The sequence below is a fragment of the Pleurodeles waltl genome, chromosome 12 (assembly GCF_031143425.1).
Source record: "Pleurodeles waltl isolate 20211129_DDA chromosome 12, aPleWal1.hap1.20221129, whole genome shotgun sequence".
Lineage (NCBI taxonomy): Eukaryota > Metazoa > Chordata > Amphibia > Caudata > Salamandridae > Pleurodeles > Pleurodeles waltl.
The window spans coordinates 689,565,645-689,592,415 of record NC_090451.1 but is presented as its reverse complement, the minus strand read 5'-3'; the positions used below and the strand labels follow the sequence as shown (position 1 = coordinate 689,592,415).

The window sequence follows — 26,771 nt, the reverse complement described above, 5'->3', positions numbered from 1 at the left end:
TGTAGAAGCAGGTGGTAACAATGGTCTACTTCAATTACAATGAAGCCTGTAAGGACATGACCCCGGAACACGTCCTTGCACTGTGGCATTGAGCTGCACGATAGTGTGGGGGCATGGGGCCATCATGGGGACACCCAGTCAGCTTCAATGTTTACCACAGGAACAGATTGTGTTTTTCATCCACTGTGCATAGGCTTCTTGTGACAGACCTCAGTGCACATTGCCTTCAACCATGCATAGGCTATGACTTGATAGCAAGGGAGAGGGTGCTGCCTCAAGTCAAGCCCTACATGCAGTTTTTATATATTTGCACTGGCCCTTCTCTTCAGCTGCTACCCTTTTCTTAAATTGGCTATGTCAACTAAATTAAAATAACCACATTTCTAAAGATTATTTCTCCATTTCTTAATGTTCTGGCAAGTTTTAACCAAAAACAATTAGGCTGAGTTTTAAGACTGCAGAAGACAATCTGACTTAACACTTGGAGGCAATTCAATCTGCCAACTCTGCTTTGATATCTTCATGAGGTTGACAATCTTAACAAAATAACCTTCTCCTACTGCATTCATACTTTGAATTTCAATTCCTTTGCCTTAATCTTTTGGAATCTGCATTTCATTTGGAGATTAGGTAAATATTTAGACTTTGCTTGCTTAGAATTCATGGATTGGGAATGGTCAATTTTCCCCAATACTGGTTGAAATATGTTTGTATGAGGTACTTACGATAACTTGATCAACTGAAAATGAAGCGTTAAAACAAATTAAAATTTATCAGTTCACATATATAATTGATGCATGTCTGAGGCTCTCATTTCACTACAAACAAACTGTTCTAACACCAAACCACCATACAGTAAACATGAGAGTTTTCCACTTAGCTCGTTTATAGGTGGTGCTGGATAAATTGGATGAGATATGGATGCCTTCATTTATTTTTTGAATTGGCATTGAAGGCGATCAGAAGTACAAAATATAAAAGGCAATAGCTAATCCCCTACCATCTTTAATATGTTACCCTGACAGAGCTGAATAGCAACAACCACCTAACTTCTGTTTTTGCCTAAGCTGCAATGCTAGTGAGGCAGATGGCCACCACATTTTGGGCTGGCCACAAACTGAAGTATAAGAAAGTTAATTTAAATCTCATCCTGCTCACTTACATAGGACCAAGTGAAAAGTTGGTGCCGGCAGGTGTTGACTTTTTAACTATGCATGGACAGGGGCACAACTAGACCCAAACTTTGGGGTGGTCTGGAGAAGGGGAGAAGATTAACACTTAAACTGGGGTGGAGCAATCTTCAAAGCTGAATCAAAATCACTTATGGGGGCCCCGTTCACTTCTGGTAAAATACGATTTAGGGTGGCTGTTATCAGATAAATGGCCAGTAATCCATTTTTTGGGCGCACTGACCAGTAACATTCACAAAACTACTATGGGATAGGGTAGCCTCAAGAAATTTGGGGGATTTACAAATGTTGCTTTTAGTACATATTAAGCCATTAGACTTGGCAAGATGCAGAATTCCAGGTTCTAGATTCTGGGGCAGACAACATTCAATGGTGCATTCTGTAACACTTAATGCTTACAAAATATTTGTGTGCCCACCATCAAATTAAGATTTACAAAAATGGCATGATTATGCACAATTTTGTAGCTGCTCGGTTCATACCATATTTATCTTCATACAATACGGACACAATTTGCAGGACAATTAGGACATCAATCACCTGTTGCAGTCAGTAGGAAGAATGCCTCATGACTTTCCTCAAACAATGTTGAAAAATAGCCACATTTGGAAAGTTGGAAGTATGTTGATTATAGAAACTGCTGAAAGACGAACCGAGCATGAAATTTAATTACCCAAAGTGCTAGCACTATACAGAATACATACCAAAACTAGCAACATACAAGCACTGGTAGCTCTAGAATATTTAGTAGTAACACTAAGCTGTTTGGCAGCATTGCTTGAACTTATCTTCAATTTAGGTCTGTAGAATTTGTACAGATTATATAATGCGTGTATGCAGCAAGAGCTTTTCTATCTTATGCTCCCAGTCGCCCTATTCTGTCTGTTTAGCCTCCTTTATCATCCCAGTCATCACTGCTCGTTTGCTTTCTTTCGCTTCCTTGCTCTGTATAGCTCTTCTATTCATAGTTACTTTTTAATACTTTAGCTCCATATCTGGACAGGATCTTGAAAATATTTCTCCACCTATCTTAATTTTAACTATTCAGAGGCTTTAATGTGCTCTGAAAAACCTGCATGATATGCAAAATGCAGGTAACAGGTTGTGCAGAGTGATCACCACCAAATGTTAAAGTACAGAAAGCTGTAAACAACTGGTCATGCTTAGATTAGGAAATCCAGCAAATTCAGGCCCAACAATTACCACAGACAGGTCTATTGGTTACAGGCCTTGCCTTAAGTCCAGGAGCAGTGAATTTGATGATGTTCTGAAATTAATGGCAATCATAACTGATGAAAATGCCTTCAATATTTTTGATCAAGCTAGTATTGCAAAATCACATGGGAATGAGGTCATAAATGAATCACTTTTCATAGTTCATGGCTATTGCATATGGATTTAACCAATAAGAAGCCTAGAGACAACTACAGTATATTACAACCTAACAGTATTCAGGACTTAAGTGTGTGCTAAAAAAGGTCATTTTGAGTGAGCATCTGCAAAAATGTAACGTGTTCGCGATATGATTCATGGTTTGTGCCAGCTTACATAGGTGGTCCTCAGAAGACATCCTGGTTCTCTTGCTTCAAAGATCACTCACTTTCGTTTTTCTAAGGCATCTATTATTGATTCAGGGCAGTTGTGTTTCCGTGCCACACTGCCAGTTTAGGAAGGAAAGTTCAAGATTTCCAGCACATATTTTGCCATGATACCTATATGTCTTCTCTGGAAGACATTAGTAACATTGTAGCTGTATAGTTCCTGTAGTGTACACAATGCAGTTGCACTCATCTTGGATGTCTTAATATGTAGTTCAAGCTGAATCCTCATCACCTCAAGGGTCAAACACACTTATACTGCATAATATGAATTTTTCATGGAAACAACATTCTCACTTATTTCTCTAGAATAACTGGCATTGTAGCTTGAACCTTGGTAAACAAATCGTTAACCGGTGCACAATTCCATCAAAACCATTAAAAAAAGCTAACCTTCAAATCTTAGCATGACGTGTGGTATGGCATTCTGGACTAAAGTTCATACTCTATAGTTGTTATATTGCTGGTTCTTTGGCCATGCCACATACAACATAGCATGCTCAATTAAGTCTTGACTGAGGATAACTATTGAACTCCATAGCCCGCCTTCAGCAAAAGTTTGACAAAACACAGGAACGGAGCAAGGATAATATGTTCAGCAGCAACATTTTTGGTTGTGCACTCCTCAAAAAAAAAAAACTTACTTACACTTACCACAGTGCTATGACTGCTCTTGGTGGTGCAATAGTATATCACTTATGAAGCTTTTGAATAAGCTCATAATAGGCCAATAGAAAACATATGTAAATTCACCAGTGGTAACAGCTCATGACATGATTTCATTCATAAATTTAGGAAAAGTTATAGCTTGCATAGTGCTACTTTTTGTATTGGAAAAACTTCAGCTGGTTACAGTATTTTAAAACTTACTGAATCTTGAGTAAGAAATCAATTCCTCATGTATGAAAACTTTGTACAATTCATCAATTCCTAATGTGTTGCAAATACACCTACCTCATGAATATCAGGTATGACCCACCAGGAATTATATCATAAGGAGTGGCCTGCTGGAGTCAGCGGACCACCAAGTTTGATTGCTTTTAAAACAATTTTTAGGTGGTGTCCAGTTCCTGAAGGGAAAATAGGTGTTTAAAAATACAACAAATGAAACTTAACCTTCATTTTTTAAGAGCCAGTAGTGGTACCATGCTGCCGACCCATACAAAATTTGGTTCACATTCCCAAAGGAGACGGGGCCGCATAAGGCACCCTTTTGTTTGTGAATAGGTTAACACCTCCCTCAAGGTGTAAAATGTTTTGCGACTGGAATGTGGTTATAAAACATTAATACATATCTATGCAATTCAGCATTTAGAAAAGATGCCCTAAACATGCCCCTTGCAAATACAAAGATCAACCAAAATGCTTTTTGCGATCTCAAATAGTCTGATTCTCTGAACCAGCCTTTTGCAACTTCAAAACATGTTTACCTATTTGGCCAAATAGTTTTGAATATAACTGCATGTATATAGTACTCAACATCCCAGATGTGTTAAACTGCTTTATGGTGAATAGCACACTACTCCTGGAAACCCAGGTTGTTATTCAAAAGGAATACCATTTATAAGGTTTAAGCTTCTGCATTCCAAGAAAATGTTCCATGCATCTGTTTTACAAATCAAATGGAATAAGATTAACGCTCGTAGGGTCTTAGTGGCATCATTCAAGTGACTGCAGAGATGGACAGAGTGGCTAAAAGGGACTAGGTATTGTTGATTTTAAGAGGTCTTTGTGATCTAGGAATGGGGTATAACCTGTTAAGAGATTTTAGCGCATGCTTGAAGATTGTCATTTTAGTTTTCAATTCAGCTGCAATCAAATTAGTGACACCCATTTAATTAATCTTAGAATGACGAAAGACTGATTTCCAAGAAGGGACTCAAAATACAGTACTTGCCATTATACCAATACAATATATACAAACATGCACAAATGCATTTTAAGGGGACAAGCTAGTGAAAGCTCGAGCCAGGCTCAGGCCTGAAATCTGGCTCCGCCTCAGTTAAAGGTCCTGTTGGTACATTGAGCCCATCACAAGCTCAGCTTTAATGCGGTTTCTGCCTCCCTCCTATCCGGGATAGGAGGTTACAGCCTGACTTGCAGAGTATGGAAGTCAGGTATCAAGTTTCAATCTCTACGTCTGCTCATCATTTGATTCTGATTAAATCAATTTATCTCCCATGCATATAGCCTTATGTAATGCAACTTACTGTCATGTAAAGCACCAATACCCTTGGGTTGAGATTGCACTAGTTTTTTAAAACTGAGGCAGAACACACTGAGGAAAAAAAGCCTTAATATACTGAAAAGCAAATAGATACCAGTTTACTGGCTGATATGAGTGAAAAAAAACTGGATTAATTGTAGCTTCCCTGCTTAAACGGATATTAGGTAAATATTTTATTTCACCAAATCTTTCTTCATTATTGCATATGGAAGCACTTTCTGAAATGAGTTAAGAATACCAGTTGTACAAAACTATCATTTAATACTTCTCAGTGCTATAATGTGCTCCAACATTGTCAAAGCCTCCATGTGTTAGAGATACATTTTTATTTTTTAACTTTAAAGAGACTCATTTTATTTGTTGTATTAATTTACATAAACATGTTACTTACCTTCAGTAACGCATTATCTGGTAGACATGATCTAGCCACAGATTCCTTACCTTTGAATTATTCCCCAGGTAAGAGACAGGATCTGGAAACTTTTCCCAGTATGTCTGCGTGTTGACTCCATAGCAATGCTGTCAACTGGATGCGATGTCGACTGAGTATTTGAACCCCATCTGTCATTCTAGCAGTTTTTCACATTTTCTGTGCCAAAAATGCAGATACTTATAGAAAATGCTTATGGTAACCACATGCTAAAAAACCTGTCAAGTAACATAACCCCAGTGAAGATAAGTTAATGTCAAAGGGAATTTTGAAAGCAAAGAACCCAATTTGCAGAACGGGGAAAAAGACTCTGCAGCTAGATCTGGTCTCTACTAGATGTGTAACAGAAGGTAACTAACTTGCTCAGATACCCCAACCTCTGAATTAGATAAAAATGAGTTAATCACCTGCAACTACAATTCCAGTATGGGTGTCAGATTCATGTGCTTGATTCATGTGCTTGATTCATTCCTACTGTATCATTAAATCGCAGTATAGATACATTTTACATGGAACAATGTTAAAGTGTATTCACTTTCACAGCTTATTCACATCATTAGCCAGCCAATCAGATAGAACCCGTTAGAACCTTAACCACGTAAGTTCCAGTCTCGGGTTTCCTACCACAAGTGAGTTAAGACATAAGGGGATCTTCTATGGGGAGGAGGGTAAGTCGCATGTGACTCAATTAAAGATACCAAGACTGGAGAATACAGTTACAAGTAACTCATCTTTTTTAGTTTTGGATTTTTCATATCGTCACACGGTTAAATCAGAATAGCAGGTGGTTTTTGTAATTTTGCATATTGTGACGTCACCATTTTGAGTGGTTTGTTGTAAAAAAACTGCATTAATAGAGAAATGTGTAATAAAAATAGAGATTAAAAGTCGTTTTTAAAAAACAGATGCTCACCTTATTGAAAAAGATGCAGTAACACTGCCCACCAAACTGCTTTATCACTGCAGTGTGCAGAATCCAGGCAAGTGCTGAGTGAAGGTGTGGATACTTCCATGTTGCAGCACAACAAAATGTTTTCCAAAGGAACACCTGCAAATAGGGCAGCTGATTTCGAGACTCCTTGTGAGGTGAGCCTGGACTTAATGGAAAGTCGTTTGCCTTCCTCGGAGTAGCAGAACTCCATAATTACAGAAATCCACAATGCAATGGTTGCCTTTGTAATAGAAGTGCCTTGTCTAGACTGTCCATTCACAACTAAAGGTTGAGCAGTTCTACAAAACCAGTATACTGCAAGGAGGATAAGACATCTCTTAATGTCCAGTGTATGCAGAGACTTCTTGCCAGGGTTGTCTGATTTGTTATGCAACATGTTACCGCAAAAAAAAAAAAAAAAAGAAAAGTGTGACACTACTTTCCAGATAATAAATTTGATTTTGCTTTACAAATCAGTTCAACGCCATTTGATGAGTTGGGAAGGAACAATGTGAAGGTGCCATTCCAGTGGAGGAGCCTGTACCTGAAGAGCTTGGACTGAAGGGAAAACTCAAGAACCCTTTCATGAACTGCTGGGCTATTCTTGTGGAGCACGGCAAATGAAATTGATAATGCCCATATCTAGGTATTACAAGATGTACCTTTACAGCCGCATGTGCCAAACCTCAACAAGCCAGACAGACCAGGCAAGTTTTGTTCCAGTGATACTTACAAAAGATGCAGATGGGATAGTTGACCCCAGAGCAGAATCTTCGATTTCACCCTGTAAGATTTGCTAGATGATTCTCCCCTTGCTTTTACAAGAACAGGCCTGCATTCTTGGGGAATATTCATTCTGAAATGCATGGAATTCTGGAGACAATGGAAGAGCCTGGGTCCAGGTGCAGGACCTTGCACTGGTACACTGCAAGCAGGGTTCACATGGTCTGAATATGAACAGACTGACTCCAACAGAAGGGGAACTCTGATCCAGTAGTGCCTGGGAGCAATCAGGCAGTACTTATGTAGCTGAGAACTCATGGCATCATGGGGATGTGGGGGCAGTGTGCATACATTCCAGACCATCTTATCAAAAAGACATTCTCCCACAATCCTGGGAGTGGGCGCTGACTGGCGTAGAAGCAGCATTTGTTGTGGTCGTTCATGGCAAAGAGGCCTAGTTCTGGTTTGCCCCAAAGTTGAAAAATGGTTTAATTTGTTCTTGTTCATTACCCATTTGTGGCAGCTTTCTAAGGATCTGTTGAGGTTGTATGCTAAAGGGCTGTTTGGTCCTGCTACATGCTCAGCCTTTAGGGTAAGGCGTTGTCAGCCATTGCCATCACTCCATGGCTTCCTGGGAGACAGCCAGCAACCTTGCACCTCTCCTTGCTGGTTTATTTAATGCCATGCTGGTCATACTGTTTGTATGACCAACACTGAAGATCCTTGTATGTGAGGTAAGAAAACTTGGAGAATGAGGAAAAATAGCCTCGAGTTCCTGACTGTTTATATGCATGGACCTTTGGGTAGTAGACCATTTTCCCTGATTTTGCAGGTCCTGTAGATGTCCGCTTCAACCTTAAAGGGAGGTGTCTTATGATGAAGTCTGGTATTAGCGGCAAACAAATGAGGCTTGAAGATAGGAGTGTAGGACCACCACAAAGCTTGGACCATCCCTGGTGTAATCTTGATGAGGTCAAACAACCCTTCCGTTTGTATCCATTGTAGTTCTTGCTAAGGTCTCAATTTTTCAGGCATGCTAGGGGGGTGAGATTTATTGCAGATGACATCCTTAGAAATGACTTGTATAGGCTCACTGAAACAGACTTTCTTGGAGATTTTGAGAGCCAGATATATAAGTCTTTCTAGACAAAGAAGCACCTTGTCCAGTATGGTATCTAGGGTGGAACCTAGAAACATCTTTTGTGGAACGGTAAACACATGTGAGGGTTTGTGAATCCAGTTTGTGAAAATTGATACTTGAGGCGTTTGTGCTTTTAGCAGCCAGTCATCAAGGTAGGGGGAAATCCCTGGTGACTTTCCGGAGGATGGCTGCAACTGGGGCCAGGCATTTGGTGAAAATGCTGGGAGCTGATTTGAGGACAAATGAGGACTTTGAACTGGTAACTGTTGCAAGTTATGGTGAAGCAGGAGTATTTACAATATTGATGTAAAGGAATGTGGAAATATGCATCCTACAAGTCGAAAGTTGTCAATCTCCGTGGTTCAGGGGATGCAGTCATCTGATAGTGACATGCTGAATTATTGTTTCTGGTGAAGGGAAACTGTTCAATCACTCCCTCCGAGCATACTGAGGGCTTCTTTCCACAGTGAGGCTAGAGGCGGTGCGCTCCTCTTGGTAGTGCATATAGCAGTCTCTGTATTAACTTTATGGTTTGACCATTGGTGACCAGATCTAGTACCCATTATTGGCAGTTATTTCCCACCATTGATGATGGTTTGAGATGTTTGCACACACAAGATCAGGAAAGGTAGTTGCAGCTGGCACCTGATCAGGGTCACTGTCTTTCCAGTCTTTGCAGGCAATGTCCCTGGACTGGGTGGGCTGTTTACGTTGCACTCTGCGTGGTGTATGCCACTGCTGGTAGGCAGACTGCCTGCTGCTGATAGGTGACCTGTTTTGATATTGGAAGGGCTGTTTTGCTGGCAACGTTGGTCCTCTACCCTGCAGGTAGGGAAAACTCCTATGTGCCCCTTGAAATTAAAGATTGCAGAACTGCATTGTGCACAACGATTCCGCAGTGTCTGAATCAGTCTTGACAGCCACCAAGGAATCAGTGTTACCCAAATAATGTCTTTCCTTCACAGCCATGTCAACTATTTTGGACTGTACCTCTGGCCTGAACGGTGTAGATTTTAGCCAGCCTTGCCACTGTAAAACTGCTGCTACTGTCAATTGTCAAACCAGTACAATGTCTATCACAGTCAATGATTTAAGTGGAAATGTGTTTTTTCTTGCTAAATACTTTGTCTTCAGGCACTATATCCATCAGTGCTGAAGTCTGGCCTAAGATGGCAAAAGAATTGGCTGCACAAATAGCAATGGCAGACATGGTGGAGAAGTGCTTCCCAATGTTATCTAAGTACCTGCCTTCTGTCAGGTGGTGCAGAAAGGTTTGAGTGCAGTTTGTGAGATCACGGAGTCTGCTTTGGGATGTCCTGTTAGGCAAGGAGGGAATAAGGGGCTATGTACATTATATGCGTGAAACTGCCACACTGTTGCTTGATTCCACAGTTTGATACCCTCTTGCCAAATATAATCAATTATTGGAATGACACGAATAGACTCATCTGTCCCTTGACAGCATAAAGGAAACAATCGGACTGCTTCACCGAAACAGGCAAGTCAAATCTTTCTGCAGCGCTTTCCACTTGTGAAAGTCCCGGGAGGAGAATCTTAATAGTGTGGTGCTAGTGGCGATGGAGTAGACAGCAGGTGGTCATTCCACTCACATGATGGATCTCTTGCATTTCAGTCATCTTCAAACTAGGATGGATTGTCTCTTGGTGGTGCAGCTATATTGAATGCCGGTGTCATTCATGGTGTCGCTAGAGCAGCAGAATAGGTCTTGGCGACACTTGAGCAGATGGTGTCTGAGGTGCTGGTTGATCCCGTGGAGGTTCTGGGAACCTTCTATGGTAGTCTTGCACCAGTGAGATACTTTATCATTGTCTAGCTGGAGGGTCTGGATAATCATAATACAGTGCATATGTTTGGCTTGAGGACTGTAATAGTAGCCATGTGTTCCTTCCTCCTATCATCCTGATTTTACCTGGAGCTCAGATGGACTATGTGCTGGGAGAAACAGACCTTCATCCTTTGAACCCGCCAAATCAATTAAGTGGCTAGGAGGCTAAGGTGAAACTTAGCTCAGCTGTGGAGGTGTCTTGAGTCCTTAAGGTGGATTTTGTAATGTTTGTCAAACGTTGTTGACAAGGGAATGTAGGTATGGGTCGATGGTGGTGTCCGACAGTGGACTTTTAGCTAATGGTCTCATCAGTAGTCAAAAGGACTGGGGCATCTATGGCTAAGTAGTTGGTCTATGACAGTGGTAACAGGCCTCTTTAATGGTCATCTACTACAGCACCGTTGACAATGATCTTGTTGAAGGTGCTTTTAAATGGATCTTTGGCCTGGTCAATGGTTCTAAAGTATGCAGACTTAGTCTTAGTAGTTTCTGTACTAGGCTCAGAAAGTAGTTTGAGGAGAACTGATTCTCCTTTTTGGGAATATTTTGAGGCCCATGATGGGAAGTCTTTTGGTATGCCTTCCTCAGAGGAACCTTTCCCTCTTGCAAGACTTAGCTAATGTGTCACTTCACTAGAAGATTATTTTCTGTGACTTAATCTTTCGGGAGCCATAGTACAAGTCTCACCTCAGTCTTTATATGTTTGATGAAAAAGTGTGACATACCTTGCAGTCCTTTGCTTAGACGTTAAAGGCAGTAGAGGGTGTCCTTATCCGAGTCCTTCACATATTCATGTAGTCTTTTTCCCTCCACAAGATTTGCAGGTTCTAAAGAGTCCTTTACTTGAAGTATCAAACATTAAGTGTTTTAAAGCTGTAATAAAAAACAAAAACTGAGCAGAGCTCCAGGAGACTTCACAAAACATGCGATAGAATATCTGAGAGACTGAAACTTGTGTTGAGGGTTCTAAGGTGTGTTTTTCTATATTGCTATTTAATGATACCGTGGGTCTCCCACTTCGAGGATGGGGAATGTTTCAAGTATGTGAAAGTATGAACGATCCAATACTCAAGAAACCGAAGTAGTACCCCCGGAGGTGGGTCTGCAAACTCATTTTACAAAAAGTCAAACCAAAACAATACAGTCTAAAACAGAAGAAAAAGACCAAAAGCCCTGAAGAAGCTATGTGAATAATAATGCCCACCTTAAGAACTGTGGAAAGGACCAAAGGCAAGCAAAGTCAAATGCATTGAAAAGCATGGGAATAGCAGTACCAATGCAGTGGGAAAAATGTCAAAATACACCAAAAATATGAAGAGAAACATTACTTGCTCATGATGGAATCTGAACTCATGTTCAGCCAGTGGGGAACCAGAGTCAACATGCCACACCCTCACACATCTTTACCGGGACGGAAAGTGAAGGATCACAACCCCAGAAAAGGCTGCCAAATCATTTCAATCAATGGCAACCGATTGAGTAACTTACCATTAGATCAATGATATAAGCTTGAAATAAGAAGCCAGTATGAAAAAAACGTGTTATCCTAGAAAAATAAAATGCTACTGCTTGGACCTACAAGAACGATGTGAAATAGAGCCCAACACACGTAAGACCCGGAACAGGTCATCAGCACCAAAACCCAACGATAAGTGATAAATCACAGTAGATCTTGAAGTAAGAAACAAAACGGAAACTATAGTCCTCCAGGGACAAACCCCCATAAAGTGGAAGAAACTAGAAAACAATGTAACAGTTAAATCAGTAGAAATGGTTGTCTACAGAAGACTAACAATTGCTTATTACAGGAAATCAAGTCCCTGCAGAAAAAACAAACATTACATCAGGTACATGTCAAAACACATGCTCCCTTCATTATACTAATGAAGATAGACATCTTCCAAAGATTACACAAGAGGGGAATGAATATTCCTTATGAAAGAAGAAATTCTAACGCCACAAGTGTCATTTCAACACCTGAGCACGTTAGAAATAGGGGACACTGTAAAACAGGGTAAAATGAACCCACCGGAGAGAAAACCGAAATGGAGTACCAATCCTCAGTATGACAATCCCAGGAAAAAAGCATAATATTCAGTTAACATGGGAAAACCACCAGGTATCCACCCTCCCTTAAGATGGAAGATAGCCAATACAAAAAATGGCTACATGGCTGGGCCTTAAGAATTATGTAGCTATATTGAGACCCAGGGTGATGTGTACTTTTGCTTAAGAGGTGCTTGTAACAGCAAGGGTACAGAACCTTGCTCCACCCAAGGAGTACCACATGTTTCCCTGTGTCAAGAGCCAGTATAATTACAAGAACAGCAGTACCAGAGAGGTGCCATGAGCAATATCTACTCAGATTATGAATGCAGAGAAGATGCTATTGTCAATAAAGACTAGCAGGGTACAACGAAAAAAAGAATGTCTCTTATATAGGAAATACAAGAAATTTTCACAGGGGTACCACCTTTGACGAAGGACAGCAGCAAAACCATCCTTTTAAGGTAAAGCAAGTTCACCTCACTCAACATGGCCAAGGAAGCACAGATGTGGTAAGGAATTACCACTTGCCATGCTAGTCTGCATGAGGAAATACAAGTCTCATGAAAGGATACCTTCTACAGAGAAAAATGAATGCTCTAAAGATTAAAGTAAGGGGAACAAGAGATACTATGACCATACTCATGTACAAAGGTGAAGAATTCACAAGGAGTAATGGTCTAAAGCCCCTAACCCTAAATACTGTAAGTGTAGTTACATTATTTTACTTAATATTAACAGCCAGGACTGACTTAATCCTTGGACCTTCAGGGTAAAAGTTTGATGCTCCACCGACTGAGCTATCCAGGCTAATTTCTTAGTAATACCCATAAGGGAAACTAAAGATGCTCCATCCAGAGCAGGGAACATAGGATACTGGTACCTATATCTTGAGCACAAAACCAGTCTTTAGAGAACAGGAAACCAAAAAACCTGGTCCCATTGGGTTTAACCCCATAAGGCAACAAAGATTACTTCCCAGAAACCAGGAATGAAAATCTTTCCACAGGCTAATACCTGCACAAGGTAGGAACACTCCACTGGTTTCCACCAAAAGGAGTAACAGTTCTGACTCAGCTAAAATAATGTTCAATGTTAATTCAGGTAACTGTGAAGAGATTATATACTGACAAAATAGTACTTTGAAACAAGATTTACATTTCCAGAAAAGGGTCCCCATTCATAAACAAAATGTAGATTTAATTTATAAGTCATTCTCAAAATGTGCTACTTCAAATATCTTTCAACCAAGAAAGAGGTGTCAGAACTGTTGCGTAGTTGCAGAAATATTTTAGCTAAGCACTGCTGTAGAAAGCCATTTAAAAGTATGTGGAAATACATGTCAAACCTGATGTATCATGTAATAGTCAAGGAGTAAGGGGAAAGTGAACCAATGAAGATTTTAGTTAACTTTAAATTTGTGACCAGAAAACACATTTTTGAAGATTCACATATGAAATATGTCACAATCTTGTCCTTGACATCTAACATTTAGAATTGGGACTGTTTAGCTGTGTAAAGTTTAGCGGGAGACCAGTGCCATTTGGTGAAGTATTCTAAACTATTGGGTCATACTGGTCTTCAGTCAGAAACTGGTAGGGCATCTTCCTCTATCCTGCCATGTCAACCTCAGATGCAGTGGACCAAATTGGCCCTCATTGTCCCTATCAAATATCTTTGCGGAGGCTGTGGTGGTACCTTGCTAGGTGATGTATACTCAGGAAGCAATGCTGATTCAAGTTTCTTCAGTTATTTGGGTGTTAGCAGTGCCATCTTAAGTGGCTTTGTCAAAGGACAATTGGTTACTAATGGTTCAGCTGTAAACTGAGTGAATTCCATCTCTGCTGGTGTCAAAGTAATTATCTGAAGTTCAGTAACGCAGTTTGTCAACTGCGACAATAAATGGCAATCTGGTCATCCAAACATGGGTACAGAGCTAGAAAGGCTACATTCTGCAATCCATACAGATATTCGATTAGGTTAACACCTTCATGCTTTCATAACCCTAAAGAATTAGCTTTATCCCGTCTCAACTGCATCAAAATGAGATCTCATATCATTTTTAAATACTCGCCAGAACCACCCTGAGGTAGAACTTCACATTTGTAGGCCGGTGTGTTACCCAAGAAAATCTCAGGGGTGTCGACACCCTTTACGTAGGTGTACTAATTGAACCTTCTTAAAGATACTAACAGAATGAGAATTTCTCCAAAGCACCAATTGCCCCTATAGGCCTACACTTGGGGCAAGATGCTCTTCTGTAGGCACAGATTTATTACATCACATTTATAGTAATTTAACCTACAATTGCTCAAATGCTACAGAATATGGATACCATATTACAGTTACTTAGCAAATTTACTCTCTATAAAAGTATTCAAGTGGACAACACTCCTGTTGCTAGTCGCTTTTACCCATCAGAGGTACACCCCGCTATGATATAAGACCATGAAATAGGTTCTAGAAAGCAAGGTAAAAATCAGTATGAAACCATGTTTGCGAGTTATCAAATGTTACCATTTTACTGTGACTGAGTTCAACTCTGGGACATGTGAGCAAGCCAGTTTCCCTACACTGGCCACAAAGGATGTGGCAAAACCAGGAGTGGCTCATTAAATGCTCACAAGCGCAGGAAGTCTAAAATGACTAGCAAGGCTGTATGACCACTATCCATTTCCTTGCTAATAGCACATTACCTTAGCAGCCTGCGCCAGGTTTGTCGACTGCTGCCGCCTACGCTGGAAATAAGGTCGGTTACGTTGTCGTTGGGGTTCAGGTCGTGCAGCTCCTTCTGGCGCTGGTTTGATCTCTCCGTCCCCTCCTTCTGTTGTAGGCTGCTGAGGGGGACGTGGGCGGAAAGGTCTGGTTGTTGAATAAGCAGACAAAATGAAAAGTATAGTTAAACCCTTTCAATGTTGCATTTACCTGCAACTAGCTTGTGCAGTCTAACCACATGATCCAAGATATTCAACCCAAACTCCTACATGGACACTATCAGGGTTTAGCCAGAATTACTGACTTGTAGGTACCTGCGGAATCTGGGGCGGAAGCGACGTGGTTGGGGCCTCTCCTGACCTGCCTCTGCAGGTTGCTGATCTTGAACTGGCTGAGTGGTATCTTTGGGCTCTTCTGTCTCAGTACCCTAAGAAATAGATAAATTAACTAGTGCATACAACAGCACACCACCAACATTTATGATCTACATCAGAGTGCATCCAAGCCAAAGAAAATTGAAGCATCTTAACAGATGGTGGACACTTAATCAAGTTTACATTTATTTAGCAACTAGGGTGTCTACTTTGCATTTCTTAATCATTGTTTAGGGATTGTGAAGTTATTTCAAAGCAATAATATATCAGATAAGGCTTATAAAGCACAGGTCTATGCAGTTTTGCAAAAAATGCCGTCCATCTGTCTCAAAACAGTAAAATAAAAAAATATAAAAAAAACACATGGAGTTAATAGCCCGTGAATGTTACACATGATTAAATGTTTGAGGTAATCTGCTGTAATATAGTGGAATTGACAAGGTCATGTCTGCGGTAACAGTCTACTGCTACAGAAGAGTAAATGAACGCAGCCCCTGTTCTCAGAAGCCTGCACATACTAGGTCTATAACAAACATACTCACCTCTGATGATGCTGGTTGTTGCTGTCTATTTTGTGGGCGTGGGCCCCGCACAAATCTACGACGGTAAAAGAACGGAGGTGGGCGCCTCCGCTGTGGTCTCGGCTGCTGCGGCGATGAGTCTTCGGTCCGCTCTCCCTCACTGACCTGCTCAGAGGGGGCCCCTTCCGCGCCAGACTCCCCTTGCTGGTCCAACCTAGGCTGGAAGAATCTGCGACGGAACCGGCGGCGGTTTGGAGCATATCTGCTGCCCTTGACTGGCACACCCCCTGGACCAGTCACATTCGCTGCCTCCGCGCCCTGGAGAAAGACCAAGAGCCAAACTGTAGAGACAGGAAATCTTTCCATACAAAATCTGGTGCATAATGAAACTTTCACTGGCTCCACTCTGCAATAAAGTTGGGTCCCAGCAATCTACCTACAAATGCTCTGTCTTGCGTACAAGTACAGATGCTGCCTATTTCATACCTTCCTCAGAGAAAGTCAGATTATGTGTAGCACAGCTGAAGGCATTTAGACACCAGATAGGTATAAACTAGCCAAGTCGGGCTGCCCTGCAGCTCAGCCAGTTCTTTGCAATATGTAAATGCAGCACTGCTAAGGGTGTGTTGTGAGCTGCTCAAGAACCAATTCATTCATAAGGCAGGATTTGACTGTACAACTTCAAACAGCTGCAAATGTTGCTTTCTGTAGCCCCCGCCAGACAAAATGACCATGCCTGTAGCAATTGTAGTGTAAGCTGTTAAAAATGAATAGCACACATTCTGCTAAAGAAAACCAAGATCTCCAAGCTGCATTTTCAATATAAGTTTATTTTTTAACTAGTAGGGGACCGTGGGATTCAATAACTTGTCATACCAGACACTGCATTGTGACTAGTAAATGGAATGTGTTTCGTACACTGAAAACCTGTGCAACACGTATCAGAGAAGGCTTTGCACTAACAAGTCCACTAAAAATTATTAAAGCCACAAAATTGATCAAATAAGACTCCAGTGACATTTTGTCAAGTGTGCAAAAAACATCGTTGGAAATGTTATTTATAATCCTAGATCTGTAATGTGTTCCCTCTGAAGTCATAAAAGTAGACTAGTCCCACGTGCAAGGAGACTTGAACACCTTTGTACATGTATATTCTTATGTTATAAGTAGCCATCTTAGAACATCCTGGTTACACCACAATTTAGACAGGACGGCTTGAACTGCACTTTTTTCTGCATAAAACTATAGTAATTCTAAAGCACACTGTAGCATTTAGTGTAGAATTAAGTCAAACCATCTACAACCCTGTTCTAAATGTAGTGAAAAATAAAGAGAAAGATAAGATCCTTATTTGATGTACTATGTGCACGATGGGGGTGGGAGGGTTTACGTAGTTGGGGAATATCTTAATATGTTTTTGATTCATGCTATCACCTTTATAAAAGCAATAAAAGATATATAAAAAATAAAGAGAAAGATGCAACAGCATATGCTAAAAGCCAGTGGGATCCATTGTCTAGCAAGCACTGTACTGGCCATTTGCCTCACAGCCTCAGTTTAACAGGAGAAATGAAGTCCCAAAGGGGAACATTTATATACAATTAAAACATGCACAACCAGGGAGGATTGTTTAAGGCTTTAGTGATCATACCTAATACACAATTACAACTAATGTTTCCTTTTGTATAGCAGGATTCTGACAGTTTAGTGTAGAAAGTAGCAAGCATACCCCTACACCAGTAGATCCCAACCTTTTGACTTCTGTGGACCCTCACTTTATTACAGGAGGCCGGGGACCCCCACTGAGTCATTACTGAAAGCTGGGGACGTAGTCAGTTAATATTTAATTTTCTAAGCAGTTGTGGACCACAGGTTGGGAACCACTGCCCTACACTACTGCTGCCGATGTAAGAAATAATGTTAAACACAGCAAACAAAATTAACAAGTTTAACCTCGATAACGTTTTTAGTGGATACAGTATCCACGCATGGATTCCTCTCCATTACAATAATCCCATGCAATAGAATTGCACAAACTTTCAGGATAGTTCGACCTAGTCAGCAAGGGCGTCAATCTTCAAGACACCACACATGACCCCACGTGATAGCAGTGGAGCTATAAGAAGCCCTCATTGTCATGCAGTCTTTGCAAATGCAGCATCAATGTGTAAATCAGTCAATCTGGTGGAATTATGTTGTAATACAACTAGTCCAGCAATTAGGAAAATGCAATATCATATGCAAAGGAATTGTAAGAAAAAAAACGGCAGCTGCAGAAACTAGATGTCCTTGAAGATCCAGATAAAAGGAATGCTATAGTAATAATGAAGCTTAACATTTGAGCATAAGGGCTTCAAATACCAAGTCAATTAGTGGTATGGAAAATGCATTTGTTTCATGGGCAGTTGTCTCGTATGGTAGTCACATTGTTTCTGGGAAAGCTTTGAGATGCCACACACTTGACTCAAAAGACAGTGATGGGCAAGTAGTATAGTAAAAAAAAAGATCGTTTGGCACCCAGGATGGTGGTGAATGCTGCTGGAATTAATTAGAAACATGTGCTTAAAGAAGGCAGAGGAGCTATATGGTGCGTGATGCTCCAAAAGAGGATTGCGGTCTGATGAAAGGCACTGTAAAAATCTGCCTTTAAGGCTAGTTTTAAAAAGACATGCAACAGTATGAAAGTGTACATAAATTTACATTATTAAATTATATCCAGGAATCAACTGCACTCCACAAATGACATGCTAGGCGGAATGTGTCTTACTCATGGAAGTTGAGATTCCCTTGTGTTACCATAAAGTGTTACAGAGCACTATATTAAGACGACATGTAAAATCATTTGACCAAGTCAAAGACAAATGTTTTAAGAAATTGAAGGGTGGTTTCCCAAAACCTGACTAGGTTAAACAATAAAAGCTATCATGTGAAGACTCTGCTCACCTTCTCGCCTTCAACAACATCAAACTCCACCACCTCGCCATCCCCTACACTGCGCAGAAACTTCCGAGGATTGTTTTTCTTGATGGCCGTCTGAAAGCAAGCAGTTGAAGAATGTCAGAAAATTACTCTTTCAGGACAGTGGTAGAAATACTTTCACTTTGAAAACAAAAGCTTTATCATTTAAGATATGCATAACTAGCAACCTAAATTCGATAGACCTTGAAAATACAAGAAATACAACATGGCCTTAGCCCAGGATGCTTTACTGAAAGCAAGGGATAAATCATGCTGACATTTCAGCAAATGGTTTAATAACCCCGCAAACAAGCACTCCATTATCAAGAAATCACTTCAGCAGAAGTTAAAAAACTAGAGATTAGTAACCCCCACATTTGATTTGACATCAGTTATACCCTGACCACTGAGCCCAGTAAGCAGGGTTGTCATTTCAGCAGTTTTCATAAATAAACCAAAAGAACCATTTACCAGATTGCCTAGTATTTATGTAAGGAGCAGAAAATATGCATGACTTACCTAAAAAGCTGCTTTAGACTTAAGTGTCTTCAACATCTTAGCTGAAGACTGTACATGTTTGTTAGGCATATAAATTATTGTTGCAACCGAGTTCGGGGTTGGTGACAATACATTTGTACGAATTGAAATACTATCAGTGGCTTAAGTGGGTCTCCATTGCCTGGAAATACTAACATTCAAGAAGCAAATGAAATCTAACATTTATTTGCCAGACTGTGCATTCTGCAAGGTACTTTAGGGTAATAAGGAATGGATTCCATACGAACTGCTGATCAAAAGTCTCATATTTGCAAGGACACTTCAAGCTTTAAAGATCTATCATACTTCAGTTAATTTTTGACAATTGTTTCGGAGGGTCGATAAAATAAGCTGGAAGGTTTCCATGTGCTCTAGTGCATGGTAAGTAAGACAATAGAAAATTCAGTTAACACAGAAGACAGTGTATAAGAGTTGCATTTAATTCCCCTCAGTGCCTCACTAAGTTGGTAAGCATGGGTACTTAAGTCCTTCTGTTGGTGCAAATGTGTAGCCCTACTTTCTATGCTTCCAGAAAAGTCCTGTTTTTACTGTTTCAAGTGTGGTCAACCTACACATGAAGTAGTTTAATTAGCTAGAGAAAGTTATGCGCAAAGGAGATAATAAGGGTTGCTAGGTGACTGCGTGTAAACAAAAATTAATGTGGTCGTGCTATGTGAGGAACTACTGCATCGGGTGCCTTGTGCTTGCAGGCCACTTTCTAATCTTGGATTTTTTTTTATTCAACAGTTTCGATCTGTAGAGATGGGCTACAATAAGTGATCAAAACACGAGTTTTTTTACACAGTGGTGTTTTTGCTGAACTTGACAGTATAAACGTTTAGATCCAGTGCAAGAAAGTTTAAAAGGGAGGGTTAGATTTATGACATTACTGAAGTTATGAACGGATATCTAAGTGTTAATAACGACCATATTATATAAATGCTGCACAACATACGAGCTGCCAAGCCCATCAGTCTGAGGAGCAGATTTGAGAGAACTGATCACAAGCAAAAAAATTTGCAGCATCTGTTTTTGTAATGCTGCCTGGCAGAATCACGCTAAACTGCAATCCTTTCCAGCAGACTGGTACACAATGTATCACACTTAAACAGTGTGCCTCTGCACAAATTATACTGAGCGAACACGTCGTGGAAACTGATAATGGCGCTGGAAAGCTATGCGACGCTACAGTGTGTGCTACACCTTAGCACTCTTCAGAGGACATGTTAATCAGTCAGAGTTGCTACCGACCGGTAACAGCTGCGCTTTATAAAATGCTTGATAATAAAGAGGAGAAAGTTAAGACCTGTACTAAGTCTCGAAACAGACAAGTGTCAACTGTAGGATTACACACCCGGACAGTGATACAAATCTGATCCGTCCAATTTCGATTTTCCGTGTAAAACGTCACCCCATTCAAAAAACAGACATTTCTAGCACACGTTTTGCTTAAGCAAAGCTCTTAACCAAAAAGATTACTTTCTGCAGATGACATACATTTTAGCATGTCTGTGTAAGGCGAGGCTACCTTCCCTGAACCATAGTTGACCCTTTTAAGCACAATTGTACCATTTCCTATTTTCCGATGCACCTGGTCAAAAAAAATTTAGGCCAAGCTGACATGCAAGGACTCCTTGCAAGCCCGATTATCGCTGAAGGGCCTAGTGAGAGATTTTACGCAAATTGGTAATGAGAAATCTGTAAGTATGTTCTAAGTAACATAAGTAGTATGGAATAATACGACCTGCAGATGCTAGTTCAAAAATAAAACTACTGTCAAGAAAACTGCATGAGAAAAGGCCGAGGAGGCTCACCTGGTGCACAAAGACATCTTCTTTGGTATCATTCCTGTAGAGGATAAAAGGTGTTAGAATGTGAAGAAAAATGCCAAGAAAATAACCAAGAAATATGGACACCCGCTACCATACAAGCAGCGTCTGTAAGACAAAGTAACCATTCTCAAACTATCTCCATTATCAACAATGAAAGCAATGTCCTTATCCACTTCAAGCCACAAAGTATAATAGATATCACTTAAAATCCAGAGACAAGGTCCGTTCAAAGTTGATGTTAATTTATTTTACATTCGTGGTTGTGTTTTACCACATGAAGTTGGGAAAGCTCAAAGTCGACTGGTGTCACGAAAGAAGTCACTTGTCATTTCAACTCCACACGCCTCCCAACCTAAATTTTTCCCCCAAATTCTCATGTAAGGAACCAGCAATTTTAACACAGTACATATTTCACTTCCTTCCATCAGCACATGTACCTGTTTATGAATCCGTAGCCATTGCGGACATTGAACCATTTCACCGTGCCCTGCACCTGTGTTGCTAATGGGGCAGAAATAATTTAGTTAATTGTTTATTCCACAAAGTCGACGAGACACTGCTCAAATTATAAATTAATCTCCCACACACCAATTACAGCATTAATTTGTCCTCTATAGCGCGGGTTTATTCATTGCCCCAGTCTGCACCTTCCTACCACCTCGACTAGACGGGCACCTTCACACTGTCTGCATCCCACGCACTGCCATACGTTACACCTTCTGACATAACTATGTACTGCCCTCATTCTAAACTTCAGAACCTATCACTTGGCTACAATACCTCAATTCCAAGTAAACTACTCATAAGCATCCCCCTGGACACCCATTTCACAGACCGCACTGTCGTCCCATTGCTACCACTTTCATAAATGCCTTTCGTTCCCGCAATCACACTAGTCCAAATCATTTATTTTCATGCACTAGCTGGATGCATTATGGGTATTGTGGTTTTATTGTGTTTTCATTGAGATAGACATCACCTTATCAATGATTTGCAGATTAAACGTCAAGAACTTGAATCGATTGTGAAGACATGGAAACCAGATGAACACGCTACCCAGCAATCCAAAACGCCTGTAGCAAAAACCCATTAACCCTCAGCAGCATGCGCTGCTTCCGTGCTCCTCCACTACACCCACTCTACCTAAAAGAAGGCACCTGTCAGTCTCACACCCCATACTGCTCCTCGCCCTGTACAGCATCCTGCTCCTTTCTATAGCATCAGACCTTCGACACCCCAGTCGAACTTTACTACCCTCACCATTTGCCAAACACCCTTTTTATTACTCAGCTCACTTCTGAGGCGTTGACCTAAACTTTCTTGTCTCCTGAATTTCATCTCATCCTTGAATAAAACTCACCATTACTCCTGCTTGTTGCCCCGCCCTAAACACACCCTATGGTCATTTTTTAAGCCTTAAAACTTTTTTTTGCCTCCTTCTGGAATACATCTCATACTATATTAAAGCTCACTATTTAACCAGGTTTGTTGCCCCAGCCAAAACACACCAAAGACCTTCTCCCCTCAAACAATTTGGTCTCTTTCCTCGGCTCATTATTATTTTTTTTTTATTTAAGCCTTAAAACTTTTTTGCCTCCCTCCGGAACACATCTCAACTTTTATTAAAATTCACCATTACTCCTGCTCGTTGCCCCACCCAAAGCACACCCCATAAACTACTCATAGCAGCCACTTCGGCCCTTAGGTCCCGCAGGTAACTGCCGACCAATGGGCTACGGTCCTCGGCCTCTTCCGGGCCCCCTCCCTCGCCCCAAGACCCGACTGCCCCTACCCAGCACCCTCTTGTCCGCCTGCCCCCGGACCGCGGCCGGTTTCTGTGCCGCAGGCTCGGCTTGGGTGGGCTCGGGGGGCCCGCGGGTCTCCACGTCGCTCATGCTCCACCCGCTTCCGCGCTCCCTGGGTCTTTTCGGGTCCGGCCCGGTTTCCCCCGGCGATGAAACCAGCGCGAGAGCCGGTGCGCGAGCGCGGCGCCCAGCCCTTTATCAGCTCCGCCGCCTCATTGGCCGCCGGCGTCCAATGGCCGCGTGCCGGGCCCTCGCGCCCGCTCCCGATTGGTTGCGCGCCGCGCGGGCGGGAAAACACGAACAAACGGCACCAAACCGGCCACCGGCGCAGGTGAGCCGGACGTGATGTCAGGCGGTCGGCGTTGCTGCACGTGCCGATGGAGCGCGGCTCTCGTTTGAAGTCTGTTACTATAGCAACGCAAGGACACGAGTCCGAAGGATTATTTTTAAACACTATAATTGAGAAAAAAAAGGGGAAAAAATTATAGTATGGGTATGGTCTTAAGAAAAACAAAGACGATTAGATCTGCCTTACCAACACATAACAAACGACGCCTAGGCCCCAGCTCTCGAAAGTAGGCAAATCAGTTATAGGCCTGACTTATCAACAGAAACACACAGTCTGCTCCCAGGAGATCTTAAGGATTTTGGGGTCCGTAAACCAAACGTTTTTTGGGGGTCCATGTCCAGAACAGTTTGAATTTATCACCCAGTTTCAGCTCTTTCATGCCCTCTTTGGCCAAGTCCCTGGCAGTGCACAGACGCACTGGTCCAAATTCTAAATGCGTTTAACTCCAGTCTCCAGGGACACTGAGGTGTGTTTCTACTTTGTAACACAGCAGTAGTTCACTAACATTTTAGCAAATGCTCTCTGAAACTCTCTCTCTTTTCTCATATGTGAGCTCCTGTTTTATTCTAAAAGAAGCTTTTTTTTGGATGTTGCATGACACATAAATAGTTCATTTTTCTGCAAAATGTCCGTAATAGACCCTCACACACCATCCACTTTAAAAATAAATTGAAGGAAAAGGGTACTAAAACAATCTATTTTAGAATTATTTAAGGTCAACAGTGCACGTTTCTCTGCAGAACAGAAATAGCTCTATCAGGCCCCCCCCTTAAAGGCTGGGGCCATGGGGCCAGAGCCCACTCTGCCCTTGCTTTAAAATGCCTCTCTCTAGTCCTAGGTGCGACCTATATAAATAAATAAAATACCACATCTAGATTCAACTTAGGTAGAATGTAATGCAGTAAGGAGTTTGAGTGGCGGGAAGGCACGATGTCCTGTTTTTGTGCTTCTTCATCAACTCACCTGATGATTTGTAGTGCAAGATGGTCAACCCTGGAATCAACTCCTGAGGCTCCTTTAAACTGGGAACAGGATCAGGACTGACCCATGGATGTGGTCACAATGTGTGGTATTCTGATGTTGGACCACATACAGCTTCCCCTTTCACTCCGGTATGTACCTCAGGTTCATCAATGGCCAGTCACTTCAGGCCTTAAAGTTGTGCTCAACCCTAGGCGACACAGGCAAATCTGGTTAAGAGCTGTCACAGCCATTTGCTTGCAACAGTCCTTACATGATTTGAATGCTGCCGTCACGTGAGGTGGCATTTCCCATGCACACTAAAAAACCTTTGGTCAAACAACTGTCTCAAAAACGTGAGAAGTACCTCCAGATCTGTGTCTGGTGTCATGGAAATAAAGAAAATAGTGTCAGTGCACACAAATGGCACCTATATGCTCAATGGTTTCCAAATCCAGTATGCTGCCTGAGGGATATTCAAAAGGTGAGGAATACGCAGTTAGAAGTCTCCGTCAGATATAATGATTCTTCGACTCCTGGATATGATTGTATCACACTAGGTGAAAATGAGACATCATTTAGCAAAGGAAGGGGTGCTCACAACTGCTGGGTGGTGGTAAAACGTTTTGTAGATCGGCAATGTTGTAGGGAGCACTTTGAATATTTTTCTAGCTGAGATCTCACTAATTATCCTTTTACCCTCAATGTGAGCATGAAGATAAGTCAATTGACCTAATTGTAAATCATTAGTTTCTCAAATGCGTGCTTTGGCCTCATAATGAACTTGACAGAATAAACTTTATTTCAGAGTATTTTCAGAACCCAAAACCCCTTATAAAACATATTGTAGCCATACCAAAACAATCATGAATAAAGGAATATCTTGGATGTTTGAGGTATTTTCATATTTTAAGACCTCAGTAGAAAAATATTCAAAGTGCTCCCTGGAACTTGGTCAAACCCACCGCGGTTTTTCGAGCCAGGATAGGACCTAATGATAAAGTGGGTGAGGGTCTAACAAAGAAAACATTTTTTTTTTCTTTGCGAGCAGAGTGCTTAAATAGGGGTCAAATCATTTCCTCATGGCAAATAAGTGTGGGATAATTTTTTGATGTAGTGACAGGTGTAATAATCACTTTGCAACTGTTAGATGTCTTAAGCTATGGGTGCAACATCTAACACAAACTTGTGCCCGCTCACATATGTTTTACTAAAGCTTGCTACAATTTGTTCTCTTGCACTTGCTTGCTAGATTTTACCTTCCCGCTAGTTTCTTGCTACATATTGCCTCAATCGGGCTCCTCCTTAATCTCTTATGCAGCTTGTTCTTCAATGCCTCCTCTCTGAGCTTTAGCTCCATCAAGTTTCTTTTTGCCTTGCCTCTGAATCTCTAACTGCATCTTCCCTCTGTCCCCCTCCTTCCAACATCTGTTTGACACAGTTTAACAACTCTGTTATCTCTAGCTGCTGCTTGCAGTTTTGTCTCCTTTCTGGTATTTAACTAGAGTTTACAAGAGTTTGTCTACTCTGGTCTTTTGTAAAAGATTGCAAAACTTTGCCTTCTTTCTGAAACTGATCTGGGGTTTTTTCTATGCCCACTAATTTGGATTGAACTATTCCTATTAGGGGATGACCAAGACTAAATTACATACAGTTGGTCTCTCTCTAGACTCGCATGTGGGCAAAAGAATGATGGACTAGGATGCAGCTCCAGGTAATTACCTGTGACTGAGTTTAATTAGAGCATTCCACCCATCACTTGTTTGTTTTCGTAGGTGAGTCTGCTTGGAGGAATGTCCACTTCATGGTAAACAGGTACAAATCCTTGCCCTGAGTGCCTGGCTGGATGCAAAGCTGGTATATTTGTTGTCTGGCCATAGGTCACATGAATCCAACATGTGTGCAGAGTCCTAGGTTAGTTACTGGTAAAGCGACATCCAGAACCTGTTCCGGCACCTGGAGTATTACACAAAACATGCCCTCAAAGTGGGCATAGGGCGAGTGTCTATGCTTGGGGTGAAACCATAAAGCGGTGGTGGCACTGTACAGTGTTTTGTGAATCTTTAGTGTGACTAGATCTTTTCTCATTGTCAGAGAGAGTGCAGTGTACTGGCCCCTCTCAAGTCAAGTTCCACTGTTATGTGAACTCCCAGAACAATCCACTGATATCCCATTTTCATTTTAAGTTTGTATCAGAGCAGGAATGTAATGCATGAGTATAGGCATAGGACTCCATCTGTGGTATGCGTCTAAGTACGGGGACCTGTGGGTCCATCTGAATGCCCCTTTGTCTAGCATGGCACGACATGGAGGGTAAGGCAGCTTCCACAGACAGTGGAAATATATTGGCTGGAGGTTGGATACCCAGACACTGAAATGAAGGCGGATGGACACGGCTTCCTTTAGAAATAATCTGTTGCTAAAGGTGAGGAACATTTCTTGGCAGGGCCTGCCCTCAAATTTCTGCTTCAGGAAATCTAATAACATAGATCGCACATTTAGTTGTCCCAATGTGTTTGCTATTTCTGCTTGGAGACAGCCCATTTCTACCTGCTGTGGGACAACACTTTGCATGAAGGCACTAGAAA

General features: G+C 41.4%; 1 protein-coding gene across 2 annotated transcripts in view; it reads right to left on the bottom strand.

The window, feature by feature from the left end:
- The window catches only part of YBX2 (Y-box binding protein 2), a 32,840-nt gene extending 9,765 nt beyond the window's left edge, over window positions 1-23,075 (bottom strand). For both annotated transcript variants that reach the window (XM_069215516.1, XM_069215517.1), the window contains exons 1-7: window positions 22,862-23,075; window positions 21,507-21,570; window positions 21,052-21,085; window positions 18,686-18,775; window positions 15,764-16,060; window positions 15,162-15,274; window positions 14,829-14,994 (exon numbers count right to left, since the gene is read on the bottom strand). In XM_069215516.1, coding sequence (XP_069071617.1) covers window positions 14,829-14,994; window positions 15,162-15,274; window positions 15,764-16,060; window positions 18,686-18,775; window positions 21,052-21,085; window positions 21,507-21,570; window positions 22,862-22,964 — 867 coding nt within the window. In that variant the 5' untranslated portion in view covers window positions 22,965-23,075. The remainder of the gene's footprint in view (window positions 1-14,828; window positions 14,995-15,161; window positions 15,275-15,763; window positions 16,061-18,685; window positions 18,776-21,051; window positions 21,086-21,506; window positions 21,571-22,861) is intronic.
- Between the last annotated feature and the right edge of the window lie 3,696 nt (window positions 23,076-26,771).